The 26,650-nt window shown below is 43.2% G+C and overlaps 1 protein-coding gene across 1 annotated transcript in view; it reads right to left on the bottom strand.

Annotated features, from left to right (window-relative positions):
* The window catches only part of htr4 (5-hydroxytryptamine receptor 4), a 204,665-nt gene that overhangs the window by 33,275 nt on the left and 144,740 nt on the right, over positions 1–26,650 (bottom strand). The window contains exons 4-5 of the mRNA XM_040120549.1: positions 18,663–18,816; positions 14,962–15,569 (exon numbers count right to left, since the gene is read on the bottom strand). Of these exons, the coding sequence (XP_039976483.1) occupies positions 14,962–15,569; positions 18,663–18,816 (762 nt within the window). The remainder of the gene's footprint in view (positions 1–14,961; positions 15,570–18,662; positions 18,817–26,650) is intronic.

The raw sequence follows: 26,650 nt of genomic DNA, 5'->3' as shown, positions 1-26,650 counted from the left end.
GTACTGAGCACACTGAAGCTTTTTTTTGTTGCTAGAAACAGCTGCCCGCTCCTGCTGGAAACAAGGTTGATGGGAGCAGTGAGACTGAACCGTAAAGTAAATGGGCCATAAACCAAAACGATGGGCTAATCGTCACCAGAGAGGCTCGCTAGGGCTGAGGGGCCAACCGCAGAACCGCTGGGACTCGTCAGCGGATTCATCGCTGAGACCACTTTAGCATTCGATTAAGCCTTTATATTGAAGTATTATTTCCTTTTTCTTATAATAAAAGGACAGAGAGCTTAACTTACAAATGGTACGGGGACTTAACAAAAAAAAGAAAACCAAACAAAGACGTCTTTTACCCGCATTTGGAGGCTATAAAAGTGTGACATTTCCCAACTAGTGGCACACCACAGGCGTTAACGGCGTGTCGCCTGGCAACGCCGGCTCCCAGTTGTCAGTCAACAGTTGCCATGGGAAACGCCCACCGAGACACTGACTTCCACCAAAAGCCGTTTCGTCCTCCAGAAAAAATGCGAAAGCGTGATTCATATTTCCCCAGACAACCAGTGAGAATTCCAATTTCCCCACATCTTTAAACTCTGATGTTTTAAAAGTGATGTCTTTTCCTCACAGAGCGGCGCAGTTGAAGTCACTTTACTATTGTGTGTGTTTAACCGCCTCTGTGTTTTATTGCGAAACTTCAGTATGAATACCAGCTACATGAGTCCACTGCGAAAGACTTCGCCTCGGCGTGTTTGTTCAGCTCGCTGCCGGCGGCGAGAGCCTTCAGACGGCGAAGCGGGACGTCGCACATGATGGAAATTGCCTATTAAGTCAAAGCCTTTAACACAGGCAGGCATAAATCATGCTGATCGTCGTTTAAAGGACTGGAGTTGAGGGAAGATCCAACTCAAATACAGAGTTGGGATCCGGCTCTGACATTAGATTCTGAAACGCAGCTTTTCTCTCCTTTCTTTTTGCTTCTAATTCTTTCTCGTCTCCATTTCATTTCCTTGTCCTCTCTTCTGTATTTATCCGCTGCTTCTTCTTTCTTCTCCAATCTCTTTGTCCCTTTTCTCCTCCAGTGTCTTCCCCTCACCTCTCCAGTCCCGTCTCCCTCATCTTCCCCCTTTTCTCGAGCTCTTTACCTCCTTCCCTCTCATCTCTCCTCACCCTCCCTACCTTTAGCCTCTCCTCTTTTCGCCTCCCCACCCTGACTTTTTTCTGTCTCTCTTCGCTTCTTCTCGTTTCCTCTCCTGTGCTTTTGTCTTTCCAGGACTCTCCTTTGTTCCTTTCCTCTTTTTTTTCCTCTCATCTTATTTCCTTCTCTCGCTCCTCTGCCCTCTTTTCCTCTCTCCTCCTCTAAAAACCTCCTCGTCTTTCCACTCCTCTGTTTCTTTCTCTCCTCTTATTTCCCCTCTTTTCTCTACCACCCGTCTTCTCCTCTTCATTCCCCTTTTCTCTCCTTTTCCTGTTGCTCTCCATCTCCTTACCCACCGTCTCTCCTTTCCCTGCTTCTTCATTTCCTATTCTTCTGTCCTTCCCCTCCTCTCCTTTGTCCCCTCTCCTCCTTTTTCCTTCTACTCCTCTCGTCCCCATTCTCCTCCTCTAAAACCTCCTTTTACTTCTTTAAACTTCCCTTTCTTCTTACTCTCACTCGCTCCTTCTTACGTTTGTCTCCTCTGCTTTTTCTTCTCATTTCCTTTTCATCTCCTTTACTTTCTCCTGTCCTCTCCTCCTCCCCTTTCTTTCTTCTTGTTCCTTCTTCTTCCTTCTCTCTACTCTTCTCTCATCACTTTTTTCTTTTCCTATCCTTCTGTCTCTTCTCTCCCCGTCCTTCTTCTTCCTCCTCGCCCCTCATCTTTACTTCTCCTCTGACAGTATATCCTTCTTCTTTTCCTATGCGGCTGTCATTCTCCTTCTCCTCCTTTCCTCTCCTCTTTCCTCTGCTCTCCTCTCGCAGCGAAGGAATTCCCGATTGCAGCTTTTTCTCGGAGCACCGGCGGGCTCCAGATATATGACTCAGATGAGACTGTGGACCCTCAGCGGGCTCACGGTGTGTGTGCGCCTCGGAGGATAGAAGTATTGCGTGTCATGCTTTGCTTGCCCAGCGTTAACTGGCTGATACATCACATTCAGCCTATGTATTTAACAGCTGCTCTTCACGCTCAGTAGTCGGATTCACAGCAGGTTGGCTGCTTCCCACTGCGGCCAGAGGGAACCCTACACATCCAGGATCCTACTGTATTGTCTCCACCTTTGTTTCACGGCTGCGGGGCGCTGTAATCTGTGCCACACCTACCAGAAACCACCTGTCAATCAAACAGTGCAGATGGGAGCGTTTTTGTTGACGTCGTCTTAAACTATCACAACAAACCATTTTTATTGTGAAACTGTCACAGTTATTTGTTAACCTGTATCCTAGATATTTGTGGTATATTTGTGTACAGTTTCTTTCACACTTGTGAATCCAGTTTGTGGTTTTATGTATGTGTGCATGCATTTTTGTATCTTTTGTTTGCACTGATGCATCTCAGACAAAAAATTCATTATTTCTTTTATTCATGGGGTCGGGGACTATCTATTCTTATTTACATATTTTAATCTCTTGTGCAGTACTCGTTTTGACAAGCAGGTCAAGGTGTGCGGATGCATGTTTGTGTGTAGGGAAGGAGTTGAGCGTGTGTGTATTGTGTCTCCTTCCTTGACCTTCTCTTACATCAAGTATTTGAGAGGTCAAAAGCAAGAAAATGAATAATGAAATAATGAAATACAGGTGTCAAATAATGCTGACACATGCTAAACATTTAGGAGTTCAACTCATTTGCCTTTGGCTCCAGCATAAAATTTTACAGCTTTCCATAACTACAGTGGACCAGAAACCTAAGACTTTTGTCTCTTCTTATACTGTTAATTTTATATTTTTCGTATTTTCGTTTTTTTTACTCCAGTTGGAAAATGAAACAGGTGTGTGAAAGATGATTATTTTCTGATTTGACCTGCGACCTCTACTTTACCTGGCTGACTACAAAGTTCGGTAACATGACCTACAATCACTAATACATGACAAGGTTTTGTGACAGAAAAAGACGTAGTATGTATGTATGAAGCGTTTTCCTCACCTGGGTCCGTTATTATTTTATATCAGGACACCTGGAGGTGCGTTACTGCTTATTTTTCAAAGTTTGCTTGTAGCCGGTTTAAACCCTTTGTCCGGTCAGTCTCAGCGAGGGCTTTTCTGTTTGGAAGGGATAAAACCCAGCAGGAGAAATTTCAATGAGCGCTGTCAATCTCCAGAGAATAGCGACGCGTTCTGCTGCACGATATTATCAAAACTGTCCGTCCTTCACAGAGAACGCTACACAGGTCTCTCTCCTGGGTCTGTCAACCTGTCTCCCTCCCTCTCCCTCTCTCTCTTCTCTGTGACCTCTCCACAACTCTTTAATTTCTGTGTGGTTTTGGTCACATTTCTTCTGTGGTCTTCTCTCCTTTCCCCTGCAGCTGCTTTTCCAACCAAACAGAAGCCAGAAGTTTCAGCGGCCGTGGTCGAGAGGGATATTATCCCGCTCACACCACAGCCACTTGCCAACAAAGTACCTTGAGTAATTCAATTTAAAATATCAGTAGTTCATTTTCTTTTGGATTATAGCTAATTTCGATATCTCATTACTGTTTTGATTGTCATAAAATAAAGTTCTTGGGCCTCAGAACTCCTGCCATTTGTGTTGGCCAGGCAACATCTGGTGAAACAGGAAGGGGTTTGCAAGGCTGAGCTCGGACTTTTAAAAATATCTTTCTAAGAAATTTAATTGAGAACAGAGAGTAGACTTGCATCCGGTCACACAATTATTGTTCAGATTCTTCTGCAGCGGAGACAACATGACAACATTACAGAGCTCTCTATCTCACACACACACACACACACACACACACACACACACACACACACACACACACACACACACACACACACGCATGCTGCATCATATTTATATTCCAGAATTTGAACCATCTGGTGAGAAAAAAAAAAACAACAACAAAACTTTCTGAACTTCAAAAACCTGCTGAAAGTGAAGCTATGAATCTTAATTTGAATCCTCATACTGTACCAGCTGGGAAGAGGCCAGGAAGTTACAGTGTCTAGAAAAAGTCCTGCAAAAGTTCAACTTACATCACTTATCCAAACTGGATTAATCACCTAGTCTTTTAAAAACTACAACGTAGACTACGCCGTGAGTGGACAGTGGCCAGTTCTATCACTGGCTGGGAAGTCCTGCATTCATTACCAAGCTGCCATTGAGCAAAGTAGGTCAACTGCTTGTTTCTCCAAAACTCTTTCTTACAGAGAATGGAAATACGGATACAGATCACATGTTCATTCCAGGTGTAGATGGGGTTACAGGAGGACGTAGAGGGAGGACCAGACAGCGAGGCGGACAGACAGTGATGTCCAGTTGTCCACTTTTGGTTACTGAGTAATCATATATTCACTCTATGTACGTATATATAGTTAGTAAATCTGTAAAATCCTACAGTTTTGTGCAATAGATTAAGTGACGGGGTAAATAACTGCATATCCATTTGTGTCTGTGTATCGATCTCTCTACTTTTTAGGCTGCATTTAAGAAAATCACTGCAATTGAAATACAAAAGTGGGAGCAAAGTCAGGGATGGAAAACTATGGGAGTTTTTAAAAAGGAGTTTATCCAGCGGGGCTCCCTCAGTTCCTGATACAATCAGTCTGACTTCCTTACTTACATTTCAAAACAAATTCTGTCAACAAAATGTAGACACCTGGACTCAGATATGCTGGGCTGATTCCTATCTGGTGTGAAGTGGGAAGCTAAGGCCCAGCTATTTTAATTAACTTTTCTTCGTGATAACCGACTGTTGAATTGACGATGTTTGACGGCATCGTTTGTGCAGAGCTAAACAGTGTTAAGGTTTAATTTTCTGTTTGGTTATTGGTTCGTTCAAATTGTATTGCTTCTGTTTTGCTTTCATGTATCTTCGTCTTTTTATGAAGTCAGTAATCCAGTCGTATGCTCAGGACAGAGTATTGAAGTTCAGCACTGCCTCATCTGCATGTAGACGAAGAAAACAAGTCACCTGCTATCATCTGAGAAGCCCCTTAATTACTTTTTTATCTTGAATTGTGAAGTCTTTTCAGAATACACGTGTGTTTCTTTCTTCAGATGCCATTTATCTCATTTTTCGCCGTTGCAGTCGCTTTCACAGCTGTACAAAGAGCAACGGACATTAGGCCTCATCACCGTTTGTGGGAGAGTAAGTCGATCATACAGGTGAGTCACAACCGTTTCCCTGAGGGCGGACAAACCAACCTTCCTACAGCCAATTATGAGCTCCGAAACAGAGGCCAGCGAGGGTCAAACCGGAACAAACCCCAATCTGTGTGAGCTGAGCGAGCGTGAATGTTCTATAACTGGGCCATTACCCAGCATGCAGCTGAGCCTCAGTAATGTATGTTCTAGCACAGCCGTTGCGCTAGTTAAATCGAGTGACATACGTGTTGTCGTATTTTTGTGCCCGCGTGGTTGCCCACACACGGATGCGTCACTTCCAAGTCCACCCTGTTCCCTACGGTGAGAGATCAAACAGGTGTGAGCCTTCGGTTCGACTTGTAGAAGATGAATGAGGAGAAATACCGGCCGTCCCTTCCCTTGGATAATGACAGAGCACAGCGAGAGCCTGAAGTCAACACAATGTGTGAGTCAGACATGCATCAATCCCATCTCGAGTCCCACTCCTAAGGTCTCCCTGTACCGTACCGCTCAAAGAAGCAGTCTCAGGCCGAGCTGACATACCCTCGGCATTTTTAAAGCCATTACCTGAGCTGTTAGTCGTTTTCCCACCATTGCTGAACCCCCTCCACTACCTCTGTCAGGCTGAATGGCCCTGCCGTAATGTACGGTGGGATAAAGGTTATATAAACCAGGTCAGTGCCCATTAATTTCCCCAATGGGAGGCAGGGCTGACTGTGAAAAACTTGCTCGTTTGGTCTTCCGTAACTACCCCTGAGCGAGGCACCTCCAACTCTGCTGCTCTGTTTAAAGGCATCATGGAAGGGTAGCATCACTTCCTTACTTTGGTGTATGTCCTTTAGGAAACTGATGCCAGGCAGTGATGGATTAGCCTTCAGTGTAAATCAACGGGCTGAAAGTTGTGAGGAGAAATGCAGTAAGATTTGACAGGATTATTAGACTGTTAGATGGCTTTGTTGGTTGGACCGCATAGTGACAGACAACACAAGCCTGCCATGTTGTGGAGGATCGTTCGACAGCTGTAGCACACACCAGATGCAACGTACAAATGTAAGATTTAATCACACTACAGTGGCCGGGATGTGCCAATCTGGGGAAAAGATATGATAAAATTGTCAACGCCTGCCGACGGTGGCAAATAGTGCAGCGTATCCCGACAAAGGTGTTGATAACCCTTCTATGCTTTCGCCCTTCATACCTAAGATGCACTGTTTTCCAGTGAGTAGCAGTTTTAAAGGAAATTCAAGTCCCCGTTTTATTTATTATTTAAACCTTCTTCTCCAGTGAGAAAACAGGTGGCATGCTGGAAAGCACCTCACAGTGTCAAGTTCTGGACTTAAACCCTAAAAAAAAAATTAAAAGCAAAACTTTTTAAGAAGAAAAATGTTTTCCATTCGTGCCAACCTGCCTTTCACCTAATGCGTGCTGAAATATGCTCCATTGTATCCCAGAAATACAAATAAATGGCTGTAATGCAGAAGATGGAAGGGTGGAGATGGGTATGATGGTTTTAATTCATTCAGCTTGCCGTGACTTTATGATGAAGACGTACAACCTCAGTACTTCAGGAAAGGTTTTTCATTCATGCTGCCAACGCACCGAAATAAAGATAAATGCAGTGAACAGGGAAATGCTGTGCCATAGATTTCTTTAGGACTTTGGGTCCATATCACCGAAATGACCACCCCCTGGTTCTCACCCCTGAAATGATTTCGAGGAGAAGAAAGAGGCAATCGTCTGGAATCTTCACCCTTTGTAAAGGTGCATTCAACTTTGCAGACTAGCCGAAGTCCCACATACAGTCATTTTTTGGTTTCACCTTTAGTTAGTGTCTTCGCTATATATGACTGAACTGGGGGACTGTTTACAACGTGTGTGAATGTCTGACTGCTTTTATTTCTGCACCAATGGAGTCAGATTTCAGCAGTTAAAATTGGGAGTAAAATGTAATTGTAATTAATAGAAATGATGGCCAGAACTACAGAAGTCTATGAATGATTAGGCGATAAAGTTCAAATATGAAACGGGATATACAAAAAAAAAAAAGCAGCACCAGCAACTGTCAACCAAGTAAAAAGAGAGCAAATAGACTGGAAATCAAAGAGCGAATAAACAGAGCAACGGGACGCGGGCAAGTGCGTCCTGGACAAATAAAGGTCAGACAGGTTAAAGACTGATTACTAGGGGGGGGGGCGCCTGCTGCATGACGAAGATCGATTCAGTCATCGTCAGTGTCAGGATCAACGCATCCTTCCCACCAGAGACACATTACTCTGGCTGGTGTGTCTGCACCGACCGCTTCAGTTTCTTCAAGTGTCTCAGACGTGTTAATCTCAGATTGCAGCTGTCTGTCTGATCTTAATTAGCGTCTGAGGAGTTCGGTCCAGGGTCCTGAATTAGTAACTCACACAGACCATCACTAATGCCGTAACAAAAATTCTATATTTTCTTTTTCTTTTTTCTTCAGATCTGACTTTTTGTTTCAATCTCTGACCTGGACAGAATCCTTAATGTTCTCATATCTAACATTCTCATAACTCTATGCTACGCTCTTACCTGGTCCAGAAAGCTGCAGAACCAATCTTATCCGCGGATTCTTATGAAACTCTCTCTCTCTCGTTTGTATGGGCTCTGAATCCATCAGTGAACCAGACTAGGTGAAAACCTTCTACATGGCTGGACCGTGTATGGTTAACGTGCAAAATAGAGGACGTAGCTGAAAACTGCTGTGGAAACGTTGTAGACGACTACTTTCGACGGAAAGTAGCTACAGCCTGCTCGTAGAGTTGCTAAATGTCGCTTGATGATGTAATACACTGATATTTAGGACGTAATCGCGTCACATTTGCGCTCTGCCTTGTGTCAGTTTCTCTCCTACTCTCTGTGCTCACATATACAGTGTTTTGATACATCTGAATTCCCAGAAAAGCGGTTCTGATTTACACGTTTTTCTGTTTCTGTTGTCAGACAATGGAGTAGTATGAAACAGTGACTGAAGCACGGCCGATTAAGACCACATGCTAACCAACAGTCTCTTCCAGGCCGTTTCCAAACTGCTGCTCTGCTCTGCTGAAATCCTAATTCTATAACCACAACGTCGTCTGACAGAATCACCAGACACATAAGGTGAAGACAACGGCTGTGCTGTGGTTTCAGCTATAATTACTTGTAAAACGATCACTCAGAGAGAAAGTTAGAAGATTATTCACATCTGTGTCAGCTGCCGTGCGGTCACTTGAGTGAGATTCATAGAGTTGTGCCCGCGGAGGGGCAACACTGGCAACTCTCTACTACGGAAAGTAGGTAAGGTTTGTCCAGAAAGTCGCTAGATTTGTCGCTAGGTGCTTTTGTGAAGAAAAGTTGATAAAGTGGTCTGAAAAGTCGGTAAATCTACGGGCAAAAGACGGTAAGTTGGCAACACTGCCCCCCCCCCATGACGTGATAGAACCTGGGGGGTATAGGGGGTCACTAGATGATTAAAAATAATGAAACATATTTCTGCAATACAACTTATGTTCATTTTTGCTTAGCTTTCCTCAATCTTTGCTTTTAAAAAAAAAAGTGAAATAGTAAATAGTAGGTACTACTTTTCTAGGGCTTTTAAAACTATTCAGATTAAACAATAAAGAATCTGAGCTCTTTGGTTGAATTGCTCACAGTCCACAGATATATGCAAAAACATTTAAAGTGTTACATTATGCTTACAACAGAGCTTTAACCTTATCAAATTTACGAAATCTGCTGTGTTTTTCTGAACAATAATTGCCAGGTATGATTTTTCCAAGGAAAAAAAGAAATAAAATTGCTGGCATGCAGGATGTGTCCTGATTGTGTCTAAATATTTCAGAAACAATTAAAAAAATATTTAAAAGGACGTCCTAGTCCACACTGCCTGATGTGACCACAACAGCCATTAATGGAGACAACAAATACAACAAACTGACAGCTGATTGCCACAATCTGGTCAGCTCAGTAATTCCTGTTTCAGCCGTCAAAGCCTATCAGCTGAATGGACGAAATGGTAAAAACTGATTTGAATGAACTCAGCACAGTGAGGAGGAAGGCTTGTGGCTAAATTTATTTCCATTCTAACTAAACCGCTAAATAAAAAAATTAAAATTCACAACACCTTCAGGTCCTCTGTTTCAACGGGTTGGATTGTGCAGGAGAATTTTGCTGACGGAAAACTAATTTGCTGTTTGGAACACTTTGTGTTTTTGTGCATCTGCTGCATCCTGTCTCTTCAGCGACAAATAAATGTCACCAGGAAGTCACACGTAACACTTGTTACACATTTTTTAATGTTATACCAAGGAGTTCAATATTGTTAAAATATAAAAGAGGTACGATTACAATGTATTTTGAAAAATATGGCTGAAAAAGTATAGAATTAGTTATGGAAACTTAACAGATGTGATTTATATGACTATAAATATTGTATTTTGTAAAAACTTACATAATGAATGGATAGGTAAAATGTGCATGTTTTTAGAAAAATGTATTTATCATTTTGTAAAGTCACATTACTAACTAGTCAATGCTATATTCAGACACTGGAAACAACCTCATACACCAGCCTGATAAAGGCAAGATACAGTAGATACCTAAACATTTTGGCGCATAAACTGTGATATATTGGAGAAGTATTGTGTGACTTTCTTAATTCTGATGTACTTGTATACAGTAGGGTTTTTTTTTTTTTTTTTTTAATAGGTGTCAAGCTCCACATCTACAACATGAATTGGCACCAAATTCGTGAATCCTACTTACTTTGTCCTTCACTCACTTTACCTCTAGTGCACCACAAGGTTCACACTTGCGGTTTTGAGTGAGATGTCTCAACAACTCCGAGATGCATTGCCGTGACATTGTGAACAGACATTCATGTCCCCTTCAGGACGAATCGTAATAGCTTTGGTAAACCCCTAATTTTTCACCCAGTGCCATCATCAGGTCTAAAGTTGACCCGGTCCAATACTTCAGCTCATGACCAAATAACTGATGACATTCCCATCAGTCTAAGCTCTACCTCGTGTTTCTTGTTATTAGCAGGATGCTAACACACTAAACGTGAACATGGTAAACATCACCGATGCTAGACATCAGCATGTCTGCATTGCCACTGTTAGCATGCTGCTGTTAGCATTTAGAAGCGTCACCGTTCCCACACAGCCTCACAGAGCTGCTAGCACGTCTGTAGACACTTCGTCTTGTTTTCACATCATCCTCTCCTCTGTTGCCCTAGTAACAGTATCCTCAGAAAGAATTACCGTGCACCACAGCGTGACCAAGCAAGTCAATAGAAGTCGATGTCTTCCAGTGGAGCAAATTAGGTCAGAGTTAAGCTATCGTGTAATATGGTGATAAAACTGCAATATGTACCCACACTTTTTATTTTAGATGTTTTTTTAAATGTTATCCAGGACATCAGAGAGACATGGGGGCCAAAGGGAAGCAGAGAAGACTCCTAACCTCATGAACCTCTAACGCCAGTGTTGTCATGCACTGCACCAATCTGCTACGTGAAGGAGTGTCCGGGGCAAGGCTATAAACATCCACCAGCTGACGGACCTGATGACGTGAAGAGCATCTTTTTGAGCTTTTGAACAGCCCACATGTCCAGTTTTCTGGCTCTCCAGGGAGACCAAAGGAGACCAATGCGTGTCTTCCGGTGTACAGCCGCAAAAAACTCCGAGGGCCAGGGGTGTCAGCGCCCTGCGGAGTCCCTATCAAGAGCACACTAGGAGGAATAATGAGACCGTTTTCAGGGAAATATGTAGTGCGTAACTCCTGTCTTGTACAAAGCAAGAGCTTATGGAAAATGCGTAATAAGCACTGTAGCTAATTGGTTGGCAGTGGGTAGAATGAATATCTGTCAGTGGGGGATCCTGATCGTCACTAGTGCCTTCCACTTATTCCCTTGCAAAGAGCTTCATCGACGCTGCAGTTCTGCAAGGCTGAATTCTGAATGGCTACTCAGATTTCATTTTATTTTGATCGAAACTGCCACAAGACTGAACTATTTGTACTCCGTGATTTATTATATCAATAAAAAGCTCGCAGCCACACATTGATAAAGAAACACAGGAGAGTTCAAATAATAGGACTGATAAAAAATATGACTCTGAATCTGTACCTGTGCTCATCCACCTTGTTTCTAACTTTGCCTACAGTTGATGTTATTAATATACCAGGTAAAGTGCCCGGTTAAACTGTATATATTCTACTTTGGCGGAGGTTTAAACTATTTCCAAACAGGAGCAGTAGTGCCTGGATACCTTATTTGAGTTGGTGCACGTATTTCATGTGACACGTTCAGAAGAAACTGTGTTCCAATATTAGCCCCAATCCGAGAAGCTTACACTGTTGAAACGTGAACTGCTCTTTACCAATTGCTGCCACGACATTGTTTATTTTATCATTGAGATTCTGGTCTTTTACACGATTTGAGCTCACGTTTTCCTACTACATTTTTTTAAGGAAAACCTAGATGAGCCTCCTGAACTTGCACCTGGAGGACTACCTATGCTACTTTTTTTCCCCCTTATTATTAGGATCAGCTCACAAAACTTAATATTAATCCACATAATATTAACAATAACAATATTTTTGGCAAACAAAAAGAAAATATATTTGTTAATGCAAAACCATGTTAAATAGAAAACATTTAATATGTCCTCATTTGATTTTAGTGCTGAATAATTGTAATTTCTGTATTTTTCAGTCCTCAGTAAACACTCTCTGGACGGCTCCCAGAAACATGGCAGAGGGAATGAAAATGTTGCCTGTACCGTTGACAGAATGGACATTCGTTGATCAGGGCTTCTGTGTTGTTACAAACACACTGATTGTTTACAATGAGCTCCAGCTCCATAATGTCTCAGGATGTCAACATCATTTTGAGGGAAAATGAAATGTGCTGCCTCGATGTTACAGCAGCTAGCGGGCGCGGTCCCATATGGTTTTCTGCACCGTGTCAAATCAGTCAAACAAACTGCTTCTGGAGCTCAGATACAAGTCTCGAGGACCTGCGACGTCAGTGGTGCATGAGGATGAAGAGGTGAGGAAGAGGTGAAACCGTGTAGTGTTTTATATATGGCCTTATTTTTTCTTTCTGTCTAAGAACAATTCCTTCAGATAATTATGTCTTCTCTAGTCAGAACCACAAATATAAACATATATATTTCCAGTTCCTGTTGGACCAAATAATCCTGCATGTTGTAGAAGTGCGAGTTCTACAATAACTAAATCTGTCATTTCTGGCCGATATTAAGCCATTATATAAAAAAGGAAAGATAATTTGAAACGTGAATAACATCCTGTTTCAGTGATGTCTCAGTGTGTGACGACAATGATGAAGTTCTGAAAAGCCTGAATATCATGTCTAGAAGTCACTGTTCCTTCTTAACATGATTAATTTCAAACTGAATTGAAGGGACATTAGGTAATTTTCTAACGTTCATCAAGTTCCCTGGATGAAAAAGTAAAACACCTTTGCAAAAAAAAACAAAACAAAAAAACAGGACTTTGACACAGGAGACCGCTGGTAGCGACAAGCCACCTCCGTGTATGGTTGTTTAGGTTGGAGGACTGGTTGAGCTTTGCTGGGAAAACCTGCGTTACATGCAGTGTCAGCATCACAGGAAGCAGAGACTGAACATACAGGAACATTTGTGTCCGCTAAAGTTGTCCAACAGCGGTTCCACTCTTTAAATTGATCTAAAAATAGTCACTCAGACGGTCGGACCCTGCTTAATTCCTGAACAACGAGGAAACTGTGTTTGCTCAGAATAAGAGGATTGTCCCAACATTTGAACGGCCTCCAGCTATGGAAAGCTGCCTCCAGTCTCTACTTACATAAATGATATAATTGTAGATTATCTTCTCTTTCTCACAGGCAGAAGATCTTAGAAAAGAACTGCTGGAAATCGTAAGAGCGGGGCAATAGCAGAAATTCAGATTCCACACAACCAGGGAAGGGCAATGAATCAAACTGTCACAGAGATAAACTTACGCTACAGAGGATGAGGAGATACTTAAAGTGGCTAGAAAGTCCAAGATATCTTAATGCGATTTCAAAAGTCTTTGTCTATAAAATTGGTCAAGGCAGTGCAGTAACTAGTTGCAAGGGACTGTGGTTGTACCGGTTTGCTCTCCGCTGACTATACTAGTGTTTTGCATGTTTTAGCCAGATAACCACAAACTAGTTCCTAGTTACAACTTTGTAAAAATATGACTGTGGCAGGACTGATTGGGTTCAACATGAGGATACAGGAAACAACCGTCTAGAACCAACATGCCAAACAGACCTCTGGAAAGTTGGGGCAGACGGTTTTTTTGTTTTGTTTTTTTGGTAGAAAAATTATTAAAAATTTATTAACGTGGCTTTTGAATAGAAAAATCATATATATGGCATATTTTGCACCGGGGTCAGCAATGTCACATGTTAATGTGTTTCAGCCAATTGGCAAAGAATTAGCACCTCACCGTTCCGGTCATAGTTTCAAGTGCACAAGAGACGTGTACTCTGACACAGAAGAGCAGATGTGAAAGAAGAAATATTATCTTAGTATAGAATTTAGTGCCGTATGCAGGCTGTTCACCCAGTATTTACGTTGAATCTTTACTCCACTTAACTGGTTTATTGGTCTCTAGTATACAAATGGGACCACGTAGTTTGTGTCATTTGCAGGGCACTGTAGCGCAAAAGGCACAAAAAAATAGAAAGGTCCTGCTGTTCAAATTCCTGGTGGGTTCACAGGTTACTGCAACATCCCTATAATAGCTGTAGGGAAATTCTTTCGTCACCCTATACATATTATTCATACATGTCGCATGCATATCTGGTCACATAACTGCATGGTTATTTAACCCCGCCCAGCATAAACCAGCATGATATGAAAAACAAGCTGCAGTGCTACATTCATCATCATTGAAAAGTGATAACATCGTCCTATGCAGACGTAAGGACACAGGATGGGAAAAACAAAAAAATGAAGATTAATTATGCGACAGGCCACTGCTGTTAAGCGTCATGCTCTTATCGCTGTGAAACACGTGTTCTATGTTTAGACACAATAACAGGTACGGAGAGTAATGAGTCAAGACCATGCATTCGAGAGCGAAGATACTGGGAAGGGAACGTACATAAGAGAGATAAGAGAGAAGGTCTTTGCAATGAGAATTAAGTCACAGTAAAGGGGGCGTCATGGAACCAAATGATGCAACTTCCTGTCGTAACGTGACATTTTGGCTAGTCCTTGGTATTATAATAACCTCATTCTAAAAATGTTTTTCCTTTATTCATAGTGGGATTTTTTTTTTTTTTAATCATAAAATTATGAATAGTCATATTAGGACTTTTTCGCCACACAGTTAAGGCGGTTTCCTCAGAATATTTTTGAAATCACAGCCTTGTTCTTAGTGTTACTTCTACCCCATTAGCTTGATGTCATAGCAACATACATTTATGTCCTTTTTAACAGAAATCTCCAACAAAAAAACCACACACGAAAACATGATTTGACTACTCAAATTCTGGACCTGCTATGGATCATCACACAACATCGCCCAAGGTATCTGGATACCTTTGCTCTCTTAATATAATTTCTTTTGTATTTCTTGAAAGGAACGCAGTTTCATGATTAGGGACTTGAAGCCAGACTCCACAAGCAAAATGATTACGGGAACTTACTTGAGTACGTGCGTGGATCCGTTGATCTGCGTGGCTGGGCAGGGAGTGCCGGACCCCAGGATGGATGGCCTGCGGTACCTCTTCCTCCCACAGCACAGGATGATGAGGAAGGCACGGCGGAAGGACTTGTTGAGGAAGGCGTAGAGGATGGGGTTCAGCATGGAGTTGATGTAGCCCAGCCAGAGGCAGGCCACCCACAGCTTGTCTGGCACTGTGTAGTGTATGAAGGGGTCCACCACGTTGGTGACAAAGAACGGTGCCCAGCAGAGGCAGAAACACCCCATAATGATGCACAGAGTCTTTGCTGCCTTCGTTTCCGTTCGCATACGGTGGTTGCGTTGAGGGTCGGCAGATTCCGATGTTGTACCGGCCCCGGCGCCGGCGCCAGACGTGCCCGGCGCGCTGGTCCCCGCTCCTCCCGCCCGCTGCAACATGCTGATCTGCAGGGCGTGCGCACGGGCCGTGACGTAGATCCTCTGGTAGGCCAGCACCATGAGGACCAGGGGGATGTAGAAGGCCACCACAGAGCAGGTGAGGGCGTATGGCTTGTTGACCATGAAGACACAGGATGTGGAGTTGCTGCCATCACTGTGGCGCCTCTGCTCAATCTGGTTAAAGAGATTAAATCGGGGACAGATTACAATCTGTTGAACCGCTGGACACCATGCCCTGCTACACCATAAACAACCCCCAGGCTTCACAACGGCCCACTTAAAACCCCCGGGCTCTCCTCAGATGAGTCTGTATAATAGAAGGGGAAGACGGATCCCGAGGGAGAGGGAGGCTCTGCACGTCATCATTAATCACAGTGAAGTCCCATTCCAGGTTTTATCTGTGAAACTGGGAAACTACGGCCCAGGGCTACGAGATGAATAATTAACGGAGATCAATCCATAACGCTCCATGAAGGCCGCACTCCTCTGTGTGTAAACCTGAGGTTGTTTTCATTAACGAGCTGACATACTTAGGTGCAAAATGTTCAGTGTTTCCACAGGAAAACAGGAAATGATAAAAACCCAGCGTATGTATGTGAAAAAAAAAGAAAAAAGAAAAACCTGTCATTACAGACACCCTACATTTTTCTTGGGAGCCATATCTGGAAAATTTGATGGATGTTGTTCCGTACAAGGTGGATGAGCACAGGTTCACCTTTCTTAAGCTCCATAGTCGTCTCTAAGTCTTCATGGTGTAAATCATCATATTGCTCAATTCTAGATAGAAAATGTAAAATCAGGCCATTAAAAAAAACCAGTAGGAACCTGGACCTGGGTGAGTTGTGCGTGTGTCTCCACTGGCACCTGAATTCTGGGGGTTTTGTCGGGGTTTGGAGCCGCAGTTTGTGCCAGAGCCGGCTGGTTACTCACAATATTCAACAGCTCTAATTAGACCCACAGAGAGGCGCTGCCACCGCTGCTGCTGCACGGCGCTAACTTTAGACTGCTGTTGTGCCGTCTGTGTGTGTGTGTGTGTGTGTGTGTTAGAAAGAGACCGCTGCCAAAAAATGAGCCAGCTTGTCGTCGTGTTGATAGTCAGCTCAGAAGAAACTTTTGCTGGCGTTCAGATAAAGGTGGACGGGAGGGGGGTCGAGCGAGGTTAAGCGGATGGGGAGTCTCTCTATCGCCCTCCTCACACACTCGAGCTGTCGTCTGTCTTTGCCTGTCCTCCTGTCCTCCTGTCCTCCTGTCTCTCTCCTCCTCTCTCTACTTCACCTTGCTTTGTCGTTCTCATTCAGGACGGTCACGTCGTCTTTCTTTAGCAACTGATCCCCTCAAACTTCGAATTCACAAATTTGCATAAAACATGTGGTGAATGGTTTCCCACTCATCACATGCTGCACATATTCACGAGTTTTAGCAATTTCATATCACTTTTTTTAATTTTGAGAGCGTTTCTCCCATCGCTATATTGTAATAAAATAAGTAAAGATTTATTTATGTAGCAGTTTTCAAAACAAAAGTTGCAGTGTGCTTCAAAATAAAAGCATTTAGGACAGGTTATCAGAAGATAGTGAAAAACATAGGAACAACAAAATTGAATAAACATGAAAAGTAGAGTAACAAAAAAAGCTAAATCAACAGTTTAAAAAAGTGAGAGGAATATCAGTGAGTCTGGAGAAGTTTTAACAAAACGTTGAGTGAGCTGGATCAATAATGGATCTAATAATGAGAGGTGATTTATTGCAGAGCTTAGAGGCCAGTATGGGAAATGCTCGGTCTACCTTCAGTTTCATAGACTCTAAGTTATTATATGGGAACAGTGAATCAGAAATGTACTCAGGGGTTTCACCATGTAGATGCTGGTAGGTAATACCTACAGTTCATATTGAATTTTTAAACTCCCCTGGCAGCCAATGGGGAGAGGCCACCAGAGGAGTAGAGTATGTGCTCGGTGTGTTTTGTCTTCGTTGGAGCACAGGACTGCAGCATTCTTTTTTAAACCGTCTACAGGAGAGCCACGGCTCCTTGGCTAAGGAAAGAGTGTGATAAATCACAGTAATCTAGTCGTGAAGGCACAAAAGCATCGGTAAATTCTCCGGCTCTTTGAAATGATAAAATATGTCTGAAAAAAAATAACCAAACCCCCAAAAAAACAAGATTGCTCAAGTTTCTTAGTATGAACAGAAAAATGCAGACATGATTTAAACGGGACACCAGAATTACCTGTATTTTCCTTGACATTTGTTTGGCTCTCACTGGATCGAGTTACAGCTTTATATTAGAGGATAAAGGTCACAGATCTGCCGCAGGGTCGTTCTACCTCTCTAGTTCTGTAATATGAGCTTTCTGTACTCAGCATGATCTGGCGGAAGTAGCAGTTGCTTTTATTCTAGGTCCGCAGTCCTCAACATGTGACCGCTTGAGACAAAGCAATATCTTGCGACCCCCTTGCCACAACTTATGGCTTTACTGTGGACGTAAGTTACGTGCAGTTCAAGTAAAGAGGGATTTTTTTTTCCCTCCCTGGATTGTTTTCATTTGTAAAAGTCAGAAAAAAAAACCTGAAATGAATTGTGTATTTTTCTTTCCATTCTTGCTGGATTGAGTTACAATTGAGCAACTCTATCCAGTGAGGAAGGCCACCAGATGTGAAAATTGTCACCGAGTTATGTATCCTCTTGTACTATGTGGCTCAGATGCCTTGTTCTGTATTCTCGCTTGCATCTCCTCTGGCATTAAACAAACCTCATTGCGCAAACAACACACTTGCAGCGCTGGCTAACCTACTTTACATTTTCAGAGTGAAATAAAGAAACAGCTTGACTCCATTTTTGCGGTGTCAGTGACCCTGCCCCCCCCCCGTCTGTGTGTATGATATGTTGATGTTGTTTCCGTGGCAACACATAAAGCTTTTCCTCCTTCTTGTAAACGATGCTCCTCAGGACTATAATTTCTGACTCAGTGCATGTGGACACCAATTGTTCATGTTTATGTAAAACACATTTTGTTCAACTTTTTATTTTTCTGATCTTTCTTTTTCTTCCCTCCAGTAATTTATAAACTTGCATGTCCCCGGAAGTTGTAAAATATTTTTGGCTCCATCTCCATATAAAACCATCTCAGGCTCCAAAATGAAGCCTTTCTCCTGGTGCATACACACACACACACACACACACACACACACACACACACACACACACACACACACACACACACACACACACACACACACACTCACAGAAACATTGACACCACACTACTTACCAGGTGGTCGATGCCAATGCTGTTCCAGCCCTGCATGATGGGCAGGAAAGAGATGAAGGTGGGAATGACCCAGCAGCCGCCGATCATCAGAGCCACTCGCATTGGAGTCATTTTGTTCCGGTAGACCAGTGGCTGGCAGCAGATAGCGTAGTACCTGAGGAAAGATGATACAACGGGGAGAAATTGGACCAAACGCAATCGGGCACGGACCACGTAACTGAATGTAATCGGTCAACTCAATAGACCCAAAGCTGTGAATTCGAAATGACTGAAAATAACAGCTGCGGATAAAATAAAAGGTAGACATAAAATAAATCTTGTTTGTGAAGGCAAAGTTGGACATAAGGTAAAAGTTAGAGTAAAAGACAATTTTTAGATAAAAAAAAAAACGGAACCCCTTTGATTTGGTTGAAAGCTTGAAAACCAGGAGTCCAAGGCATTCTTAAAATTTAGTTACATACCTGCAGTAAATAAATACTTTACTTTGACTCTTTCATACCTAAACCACCCAAAAAAAAAAAAAAAAAAATGCAAACAGCACAGAATCTCTGAAATTTCTGTTTCTGTCTCTCATTTCCATTTTAAATAAGCTCCTCTGACGAGACATGAGACTGTTTTCTGCCAATGCATTTGCACAAATATTCTAATCACCAGTAATTAGGCACTAGAACGTTTTCAAAAGTCAATTGTCTTCCCCTGTTTTTTCCTCAAGGTCAATCTCTCACCGTCTCTCATTTTTATTTTCATTCCTTCATCTCTCCATCCTTTCTATTAGCTCGCTCTCTCTGTGGCAGCTTCTCCCACTCTTTGTCTTAATTAGCTTAATTCTACCCTTTTTTCCTCCTTCTTTTGCCTTTTTCCAGGCTCTCGTGTTTGACCTCAACCTTTCACTGTAGCTACCTTTCATCCCACCTTGTTTTTTTATTTTTATTTTTTATTTTTTATAAATTGGCAATTCTTCCCCAAACCCCTCTGACATCAACCTAGAGGATCGGTCCTGACATCGTCAAGACCCATCTACTGCAACAGTCCCATTTCCTCTCCTTAGGACTGCTGGTCTGTAAATTGTCAGTTGGCCTCGGCTGCTGAATTGCTGCCGTGAACCAGTTCAGTTAGTCAACCGCAGCATCCCATCAGTTGTTCGTCATGACAGTTATTAGTCCTACAATAGACTGTTAGGGACACTGCGTACAGATGCACTTTGTCATGTGGTTCATCTGGTGGTAACCCTGCTTCTGATCACCACTCACCGACGTCAATACGTTGTACTGCAGGGGCAAAATTATGTGGACGGTTCACGGTTGTACTTTTGGTCTGGGACTGTTTTTCGTGGTTTGGTCTAGACCCCTTCTGAGCGTTTGGTAAAGACCCTTCCCTGTTTCAACACGACAATGCGCCCAAACACAAAACTAGTTCCATGGAGAAATAGTGGTTTGGTGGGAAAACCGGAACTGGAAGAACGGGAACTTGGCGTTCCAGTTCATCCCAAAGGTGTTGGATGGGGTTGAGGACGGGGCTCTGTGAAGGCCAGTCAAGTTCTTCCACACCAAACCGTTGGAAAACTATTTCTCCATGGATGTTGGGTGAGAAGGCCTGGCTTGCATGGCAAATGCAAGCCAGGCCTTCTCACCCAACATCAGTGTCGGGCCTCACTAATGCTCTTTTGGCTGAACAGGAGCAGATCAGGTTCAACAACTGGAGGAAAGCCTGAGTTCAGAATAGTGAAGGCTGTTATAGCTGCACTCTTATGCCCACGGTTTAGGAATGAGATGTTCAGCTGTGACATGTGGGTGTAATGTTTGACTGTCCACATACATTTGGCCATGTATGTAAGGTATTCCTTTAAAGAACATTTAAAGTCAACGATCTAGTTCTTCTTCTGTTTCCCTTCATTTGTAACTCACTCACTACCTAACACGTACACATTGGCACTCTGACTTTGTCAGCAGTGTGTGTGTGTGTGTGTGTGTGTGTGTGTGTGTGTGTGTGTGTGTGTGTGTGTGTGTGTGTGTGTGTGTGTGTGTGTGTGTGTGTGTGTGTGTGTGTGTGTGTGTGTGTGAGAGAGCATGATATCAGAGACTACTGCAGGAGTTCCCAGCATGCTGTCACATAGTGATATCGCTGGCACTAATCTGCATGAATGGAACTGCACGGATGATAGAGGAATAGAGTGAATGAGCAGGGAGAGAGGGAGACGGACCGAGAGAGATCGGGCGTGTAAAAGAGAGAAAGACTGGCAAGAGAAGGAAAACAGGAAGAGAGAGAGGCAAGGAGAGAAAAGGAACAGGAGGAATGGAAAAGACTTGGAAAATAGGGAGCAAGGGGAAAAGAGGAAGAGAAAAAAGAAGAAAAAGGAGAAGCAAGAAGCACAGAAGAAGGGCAGGGAACATAAGAAGGACGAGGGGAAGACAGAACAAAAAGGGCGTCAGGAAAGAGAGAGAGAATGAAAAAGAGAGATGAATCCCTTTATGAAAAATAAGCTCGAATGACGGATACTGCATCGTTTACTGTAACAAATCCTCTACATCTGCAAGTCTGCCTGGGCTGATCAATGACTGTATGTGGTTGGGTGTGTGTGTTTGTGTAGACACTGACCAGAGCTTAGACCTGTTCCAGTGTGATAGGAAACAGATGAGTTCAACCAACCGAGCCACTCAGACCTCCATTACCCTCAAACCGGGGGTGGGGGGCTGGGGGTATCCCAGAGAGCAGGTTTAGTGTAAACTAAGGAGTTAGTAAACTTCTTCTACTACCACTAAGGAGCTTGTTCACTCCGAGTCGAGAGAGATGAACGTCGCCTGCTCGCTGGCAGCTTTTCTTCAACAAACCCCGACGCGCCGCTTCATTTCCTCGTTCGCACAGTCGACGTCACAGCACGTGCGAGCGCGCGGCCGTTTGCAGAGAGTTGACGTCTGGAGAGGAAGATCCGCACCCTGGTCGGACGGTGTTATTCTGTTACCCATCTTTACTGGCGTCATCGCTTTAAGGGTCAGTCAGCCATCAGCTTTAGGACAGAACCAGTGACCTCCGTCACTCTGTTTGCTAAAAGTGTTAAGCCACAACAGCGTTTTGAAGTAATAACGTCAGAGCTGTGCCTCTGTTAGCTTGTTTTGGGGTTCGTCTGAGCCCAAACGGCAAAAGAGACGATAATTACAGCTTCTTCAAATAACTGATCAATCGTGAGAATATTTATTGGATAATTGATTATATAATAATCAATACTGTACTTGCAGTTCTCCTCTGCTGGAGAGTCTCAGTGTCTAACTCCCGAACTCATCCACTCCACGCCGGTTGAATATGCACATATTTATAACCTTCGCTCGCCCTCAGAAAGCTGACTGAACGCTGCTCCGCCGCAGCCGCATTGCACCTAATCCAGTTTATCCCATCGTCGGCCACTCTGGATATTTTGCTGCCTCCTCTGCTATGATCCTGCCTCATTACCTACTTGTGCATCGTGGCATTTCACAGCCATCGGTGATTCGGAGGGGCCGTGGGCATTAAAGGTCAAGACTCCCTTTTCTATTTGATTTCCCGAGACAGTCGTGTTGAAAGGTTGCAGATTGATCCTTTGAGTGTGGACGTGGTGGCCTGAGTGACACAACCCACCCAGTGCGTCCAACACGCGTATGAATTCTTCCAAAACGACGCATGCACAAGAGCGCAGCATGCATAGACACATATGAAGAACCAATAGCATGCATAGGTGCACAAGGACACACACACACACACACACACACTTGCACACACGTTAACCTGGGGAAGATTAGAAGCAGACGTGCTCACGGCTGGATGGCAGCGTGTCCTGGCCAAGAGCACTTTAAATGGTCCCTGTTTCCTTTTGATCTACAAAACACTTCTCTCTGTTTATTTCTAACAATTTTACTCGGACATCATTTATACGGAAGCTGGCTTCTGAGAACAGCCAAACCCAAAACACGTTGTTGCACCCCCACATCCACACGCTGCTGCGGGACATTTGAGTTTGTCATCAAACACGAGGGAGGGTTGTTACCGGAGAGTGGGCCAGCTCCCACCCTCCACGCTGATTCTTAAATAGAAAGCAGCTTTTTACAAATGGCATACGAGCACGACATAAATCACAAAAACCAATGAGCGAGGTGATTCTTATTTTGTTTTTCAAGATTTTCCTGCGGCGGTCTCAGCACTGAGCGTTGCGTTATTCTGCTTTTCAAGATTGAGCACCGGTAAGATTTTTTTTTTTAATTTCAACTTCTAGACATTGACACTTTAGCATTATGGCCCGCTTCAGGAGGAAAGATTTGAATTTGATTCCTTAGACACATATTTTATGTGAGTGAAGACTCATTTGTGAGTTAATGATGTTCATTCTCATGTTCATCTCTCACGAGTTGACAAAAAAAGAGAAATAACTGCCATTAAAAAAAAAACCAAGAATAGTTGGAGAGCTTACAGTGGCAAAAGGATGAGGGGGTATTTCTGGTGAGCTATAATTAACAGGTTGAGAAAATGGGGACGCGTTTGGAGGTTAAGAGATACGTTGATGGGATACGCAGCTTGCACCACTTGGATGACCGTCAACACGAAATCGGTGGTTTTTGGGATTCAGCCGAGCCAGCTGATCAGACTGATTTGATTCAACCTGGATGCAAGCTGGGTGCAACTACATGCAATTAATCACCTGGTGACACAGAACAGAATCAGCGTCTACAACTACGGCCTTAGCCTTAGAGTACAGAATAAATGCCACTGAGACAAAGGTATTATACCAATATAAAAACTCAATTATAGCTTTCTGAATGTATGAGGAGGTTGTCTAAAGGTTTTTCTAAGAGCCATTTGCCTTTATGACGAGGTCAAGGCTCAGTTTGTCTTTTGAGTGGAAGAGCAGTATTTTTCCTTTCATTGAATGACTCTGCTTTACAGTCTTCAGCCCGTTGTTTCTTTACAGTCACTCAGCCCATCCTCGTTCTTTCTCTATAGCTGTCTGCCATGCATTTGCCTCCCCTTTCTCTGTCTTTCTATATTCATATTTATATTTCATCCTGAAACAGAGCGCACCAATATCTGGGATACATAAGAACAGTGAACAGTCGGTTCTCCTAGTCAACGTCTCGTCTCGGCCATCTCTGAAACCGCAAGGCTTGTTGGGTGCTCCCAGTCAGCATTGGTGAGTACCTACCGGCAGTGGTCTGAGTAGGGACAAACCACAAACCGGCGCGTCATCGATCCGGTCTGGTCCGAACTGACAGAAGGGCCACTGTGGCACAAGTTGCAGAAAATTTTAAGTTATGGGAGGAATAACACACAGCGCACGGTGCGTCGCACCCTGCGACGTATTGGGCTGCGTGGCCCCAGAAGTGCCCATGCTGGTCCCGATGTTTTGGCTCATCGGTCTTTAATGACGCGCACTGATTTTTAGATATAGACCCTTGCAATTTTGCCTGGGTGGCATCAGCCCGTTGCGTTGCCCCAGCGTCAAAATTTGCCATTCGGTCCCCAATAGACAGAAGTGTAGATTCTTTAAAGTTTTCTGCAAAAAAAGTAAATAAATGAAACATCCACAATTTCATGACAACCTGGTGAAGATGAAGATCATGTGAAATGACTGAAAGATCCAGAGCAGCCACTGAGTGGACTTGTGGTGGGATTTTCTCAACTGTCTCATTTTGACACAGGGCCTCTCAACAAGACAGTTAGTTGATAACACGGTACATCCACGTTAACTGATACTGTCTGTAATTAGAATTAAATTACCCAAACCAACTGTTATGCAGTGAACTGCCCCAAGGCAGTTGTTCACTTTTTCTGCTTGTGGATCCAGGCTTGAATTTTCAAAATGATCTAAAAGTCAGTAACAGCAGAACTGTAGATTTCAAATTTAAATTTTTGTTGAAAAAAAAAAGGATGCAAAAAGTATGAAATTAGTTTTTTAGAAAAAACTAAGGATTTAGTCTTGTTTATCCTTTGATGAGTTAAGACTAATCTGTTTTAGATAAAAAGAATTATAAAGCTCGGGGTTGTTATGTGTCACATATTTTGTATTTTATTCAAATACCTGGTCTAAAATGGCATTGTATAATTGTATAATCTGTGATTATGTAGAGTGACTCCAAATATAGGACCATGCAATTATAGAAATGACTCTAGTAAGAAAGTAAGCATGGTCCGTATCGGAGAAGTGTTTTTCTATTGCTCTTTGTCTATTGAAGCTCCTTCTTTATCTCTATATGTTTTCATCTACCTATTTCCCTTTCACTTTATCTCAGTCTCGGTTGTCCTGTTTCTCTAAGTAGAAATGTCTCCAGGTGTGTCAGCCTCTGCACTGACTGCCTTTGTGTTGGAGCATCCTCCTTGTGGCAGTGCTGGTATTTTTAGTTTTAATTCATTTCCCTTCAGCTCTTTTCAGCATCTTTCAGCTTACAGTGGATGAATGAGAAGCTTTTTCCTGCAGCTGCACGTGTAATTTTTATCTTCTCTCTCTTTCCCTCTGTTCTCTTCTCCATTTCTCCTTCTTTTCTCTCAGTATCCCTCTCTTTCCTTTCTCTTTCTCTGTCACATACGCAAGCTTGTCCTGTCTATCGCCCAAGTTCTTAAAGCAGGAATACACCGGAGGCAACAGATATTCCTTTTTCCCTTTTATTTTTTCCTGAACACTGCGCACAATAAGCATATTGGTTGTTCTGCTTTTGGACTGTGGTATTTTGTTTTTCTAAATGGGTGTTTCCAGTGTTTGTAACCTAAGACCCGTGCTTTCCCTGATATGACGGGTCAAAAGGCCCCTTTACGCTGTGCGAGGCCATGAATTCTGGCAATCAGGCGAGAAACATCAGTCCAGAACTGTGGCTCTCCATCGCAGTGCGAGACGTGTCCAGTGACGGCTGCTTTGAAGCTTTGGCGAACAAAGAAAGTGTCAGAAATTTAGAACCAAAGTTCCCCAGTTCTATCCACACATTGGATACACCCACACAGCGATGGAGTCTGTGGGACTCTACTGAGGTTTTTTGATGCATGGAAGAGTCAACACTATGACCAAAGCTTGGTTGTTGTTTTGTTGTTTTGTTGCATTTCCAAAAAACAAGCGAGACGGATGACACGCGCTGCTACGTGTTTCTATTTACATGATAGAGCTACGATTGACCGTGTGTTCAACCCTGACATGCCTCAGATGGACACTGCGCAGTCTGCAGTTTTATTTGACCCATCTCGGACAGTGTGACGTGCACTGAACGTGCACGTCGTTGTTGCCGCACGGTCTCGAGGCCCTTTAAAGCTCTGCTGTGAAAGAGGCCCGTTGTAGGATTTCAAATGAAGTGTCTTGTAAAAGATTGTTACTAGCCCCGGTGGACTACTTGATAATTGTCCACCTTAAACAGGCAGGACTTTAGGTAAGAGTTCTGTAAAGAAAACCAAGAACAGGGTGGGACAAAGCACAGAGAAGCAATTCGAGTCCAAGTCCAAAACTTTGAGCTCTGAATCCTTAACAGGTCATCACAGGGCTCCGTTCGAAATGTGATCTTCCATTTTACCAGCGGTGATAGGAACCAACCTGATTGAATGGTTTAGTGGCTCAACCGTTAATCCTCAGGTTTGGGGTTCAATCTTCAGCTCGCTCCCTGCGTATGTGGAGAAAAAGCTCTAAGCTGCTTTGAAAAGAGTTTGCCAAAATGAATGTAACGTAGGGGATTTTTCCTCTGGGAAATAATCAGAAACATCTTGCCACTGTGCCAAAATGCACCCAATACGCCATGGCACCGGTAACAGACACTACTGATTAGAACTGAAAAAAAGAGACAAAGAAATGAAGCGTGTTGGTAAGAATGTTCTGGGCAGACGGAATTTCCTCAACAGCTGAGAAACTTTGCTTCGCTGAGGGAAAAAGATGGCTACCGCCGCCACAAACATGACCAACCTTGTAACTGCTTGTCCCCAGACAAGCTGTCCTACTTTTTTTTAATATCCATTGATGTCTCTGTTAACAGCTTGACCGAGCATTCGTTTCTGGG

Source organism: Xiphias gladius, chromosome 23 (genome assembly GCF_016859285.1).
Source record: "Xiphias gladius isolate SHS-SW01 ecotype Sanya breed wild chromosome 23, ASM1685928v1, whole genome shotgun sequence".
Lineage (NCBI taxonomy): Eukaryota > Metazoa > Chordata > Actinopteri > Istiophoriformes > Xiphiidae > Xiphias > Xiphias gladius.
The sequence above is the reverse complement of the archived record's forward strand: the minus strand, read 5'-3'. Positions and strand labels throughout refer to the sequence as shown.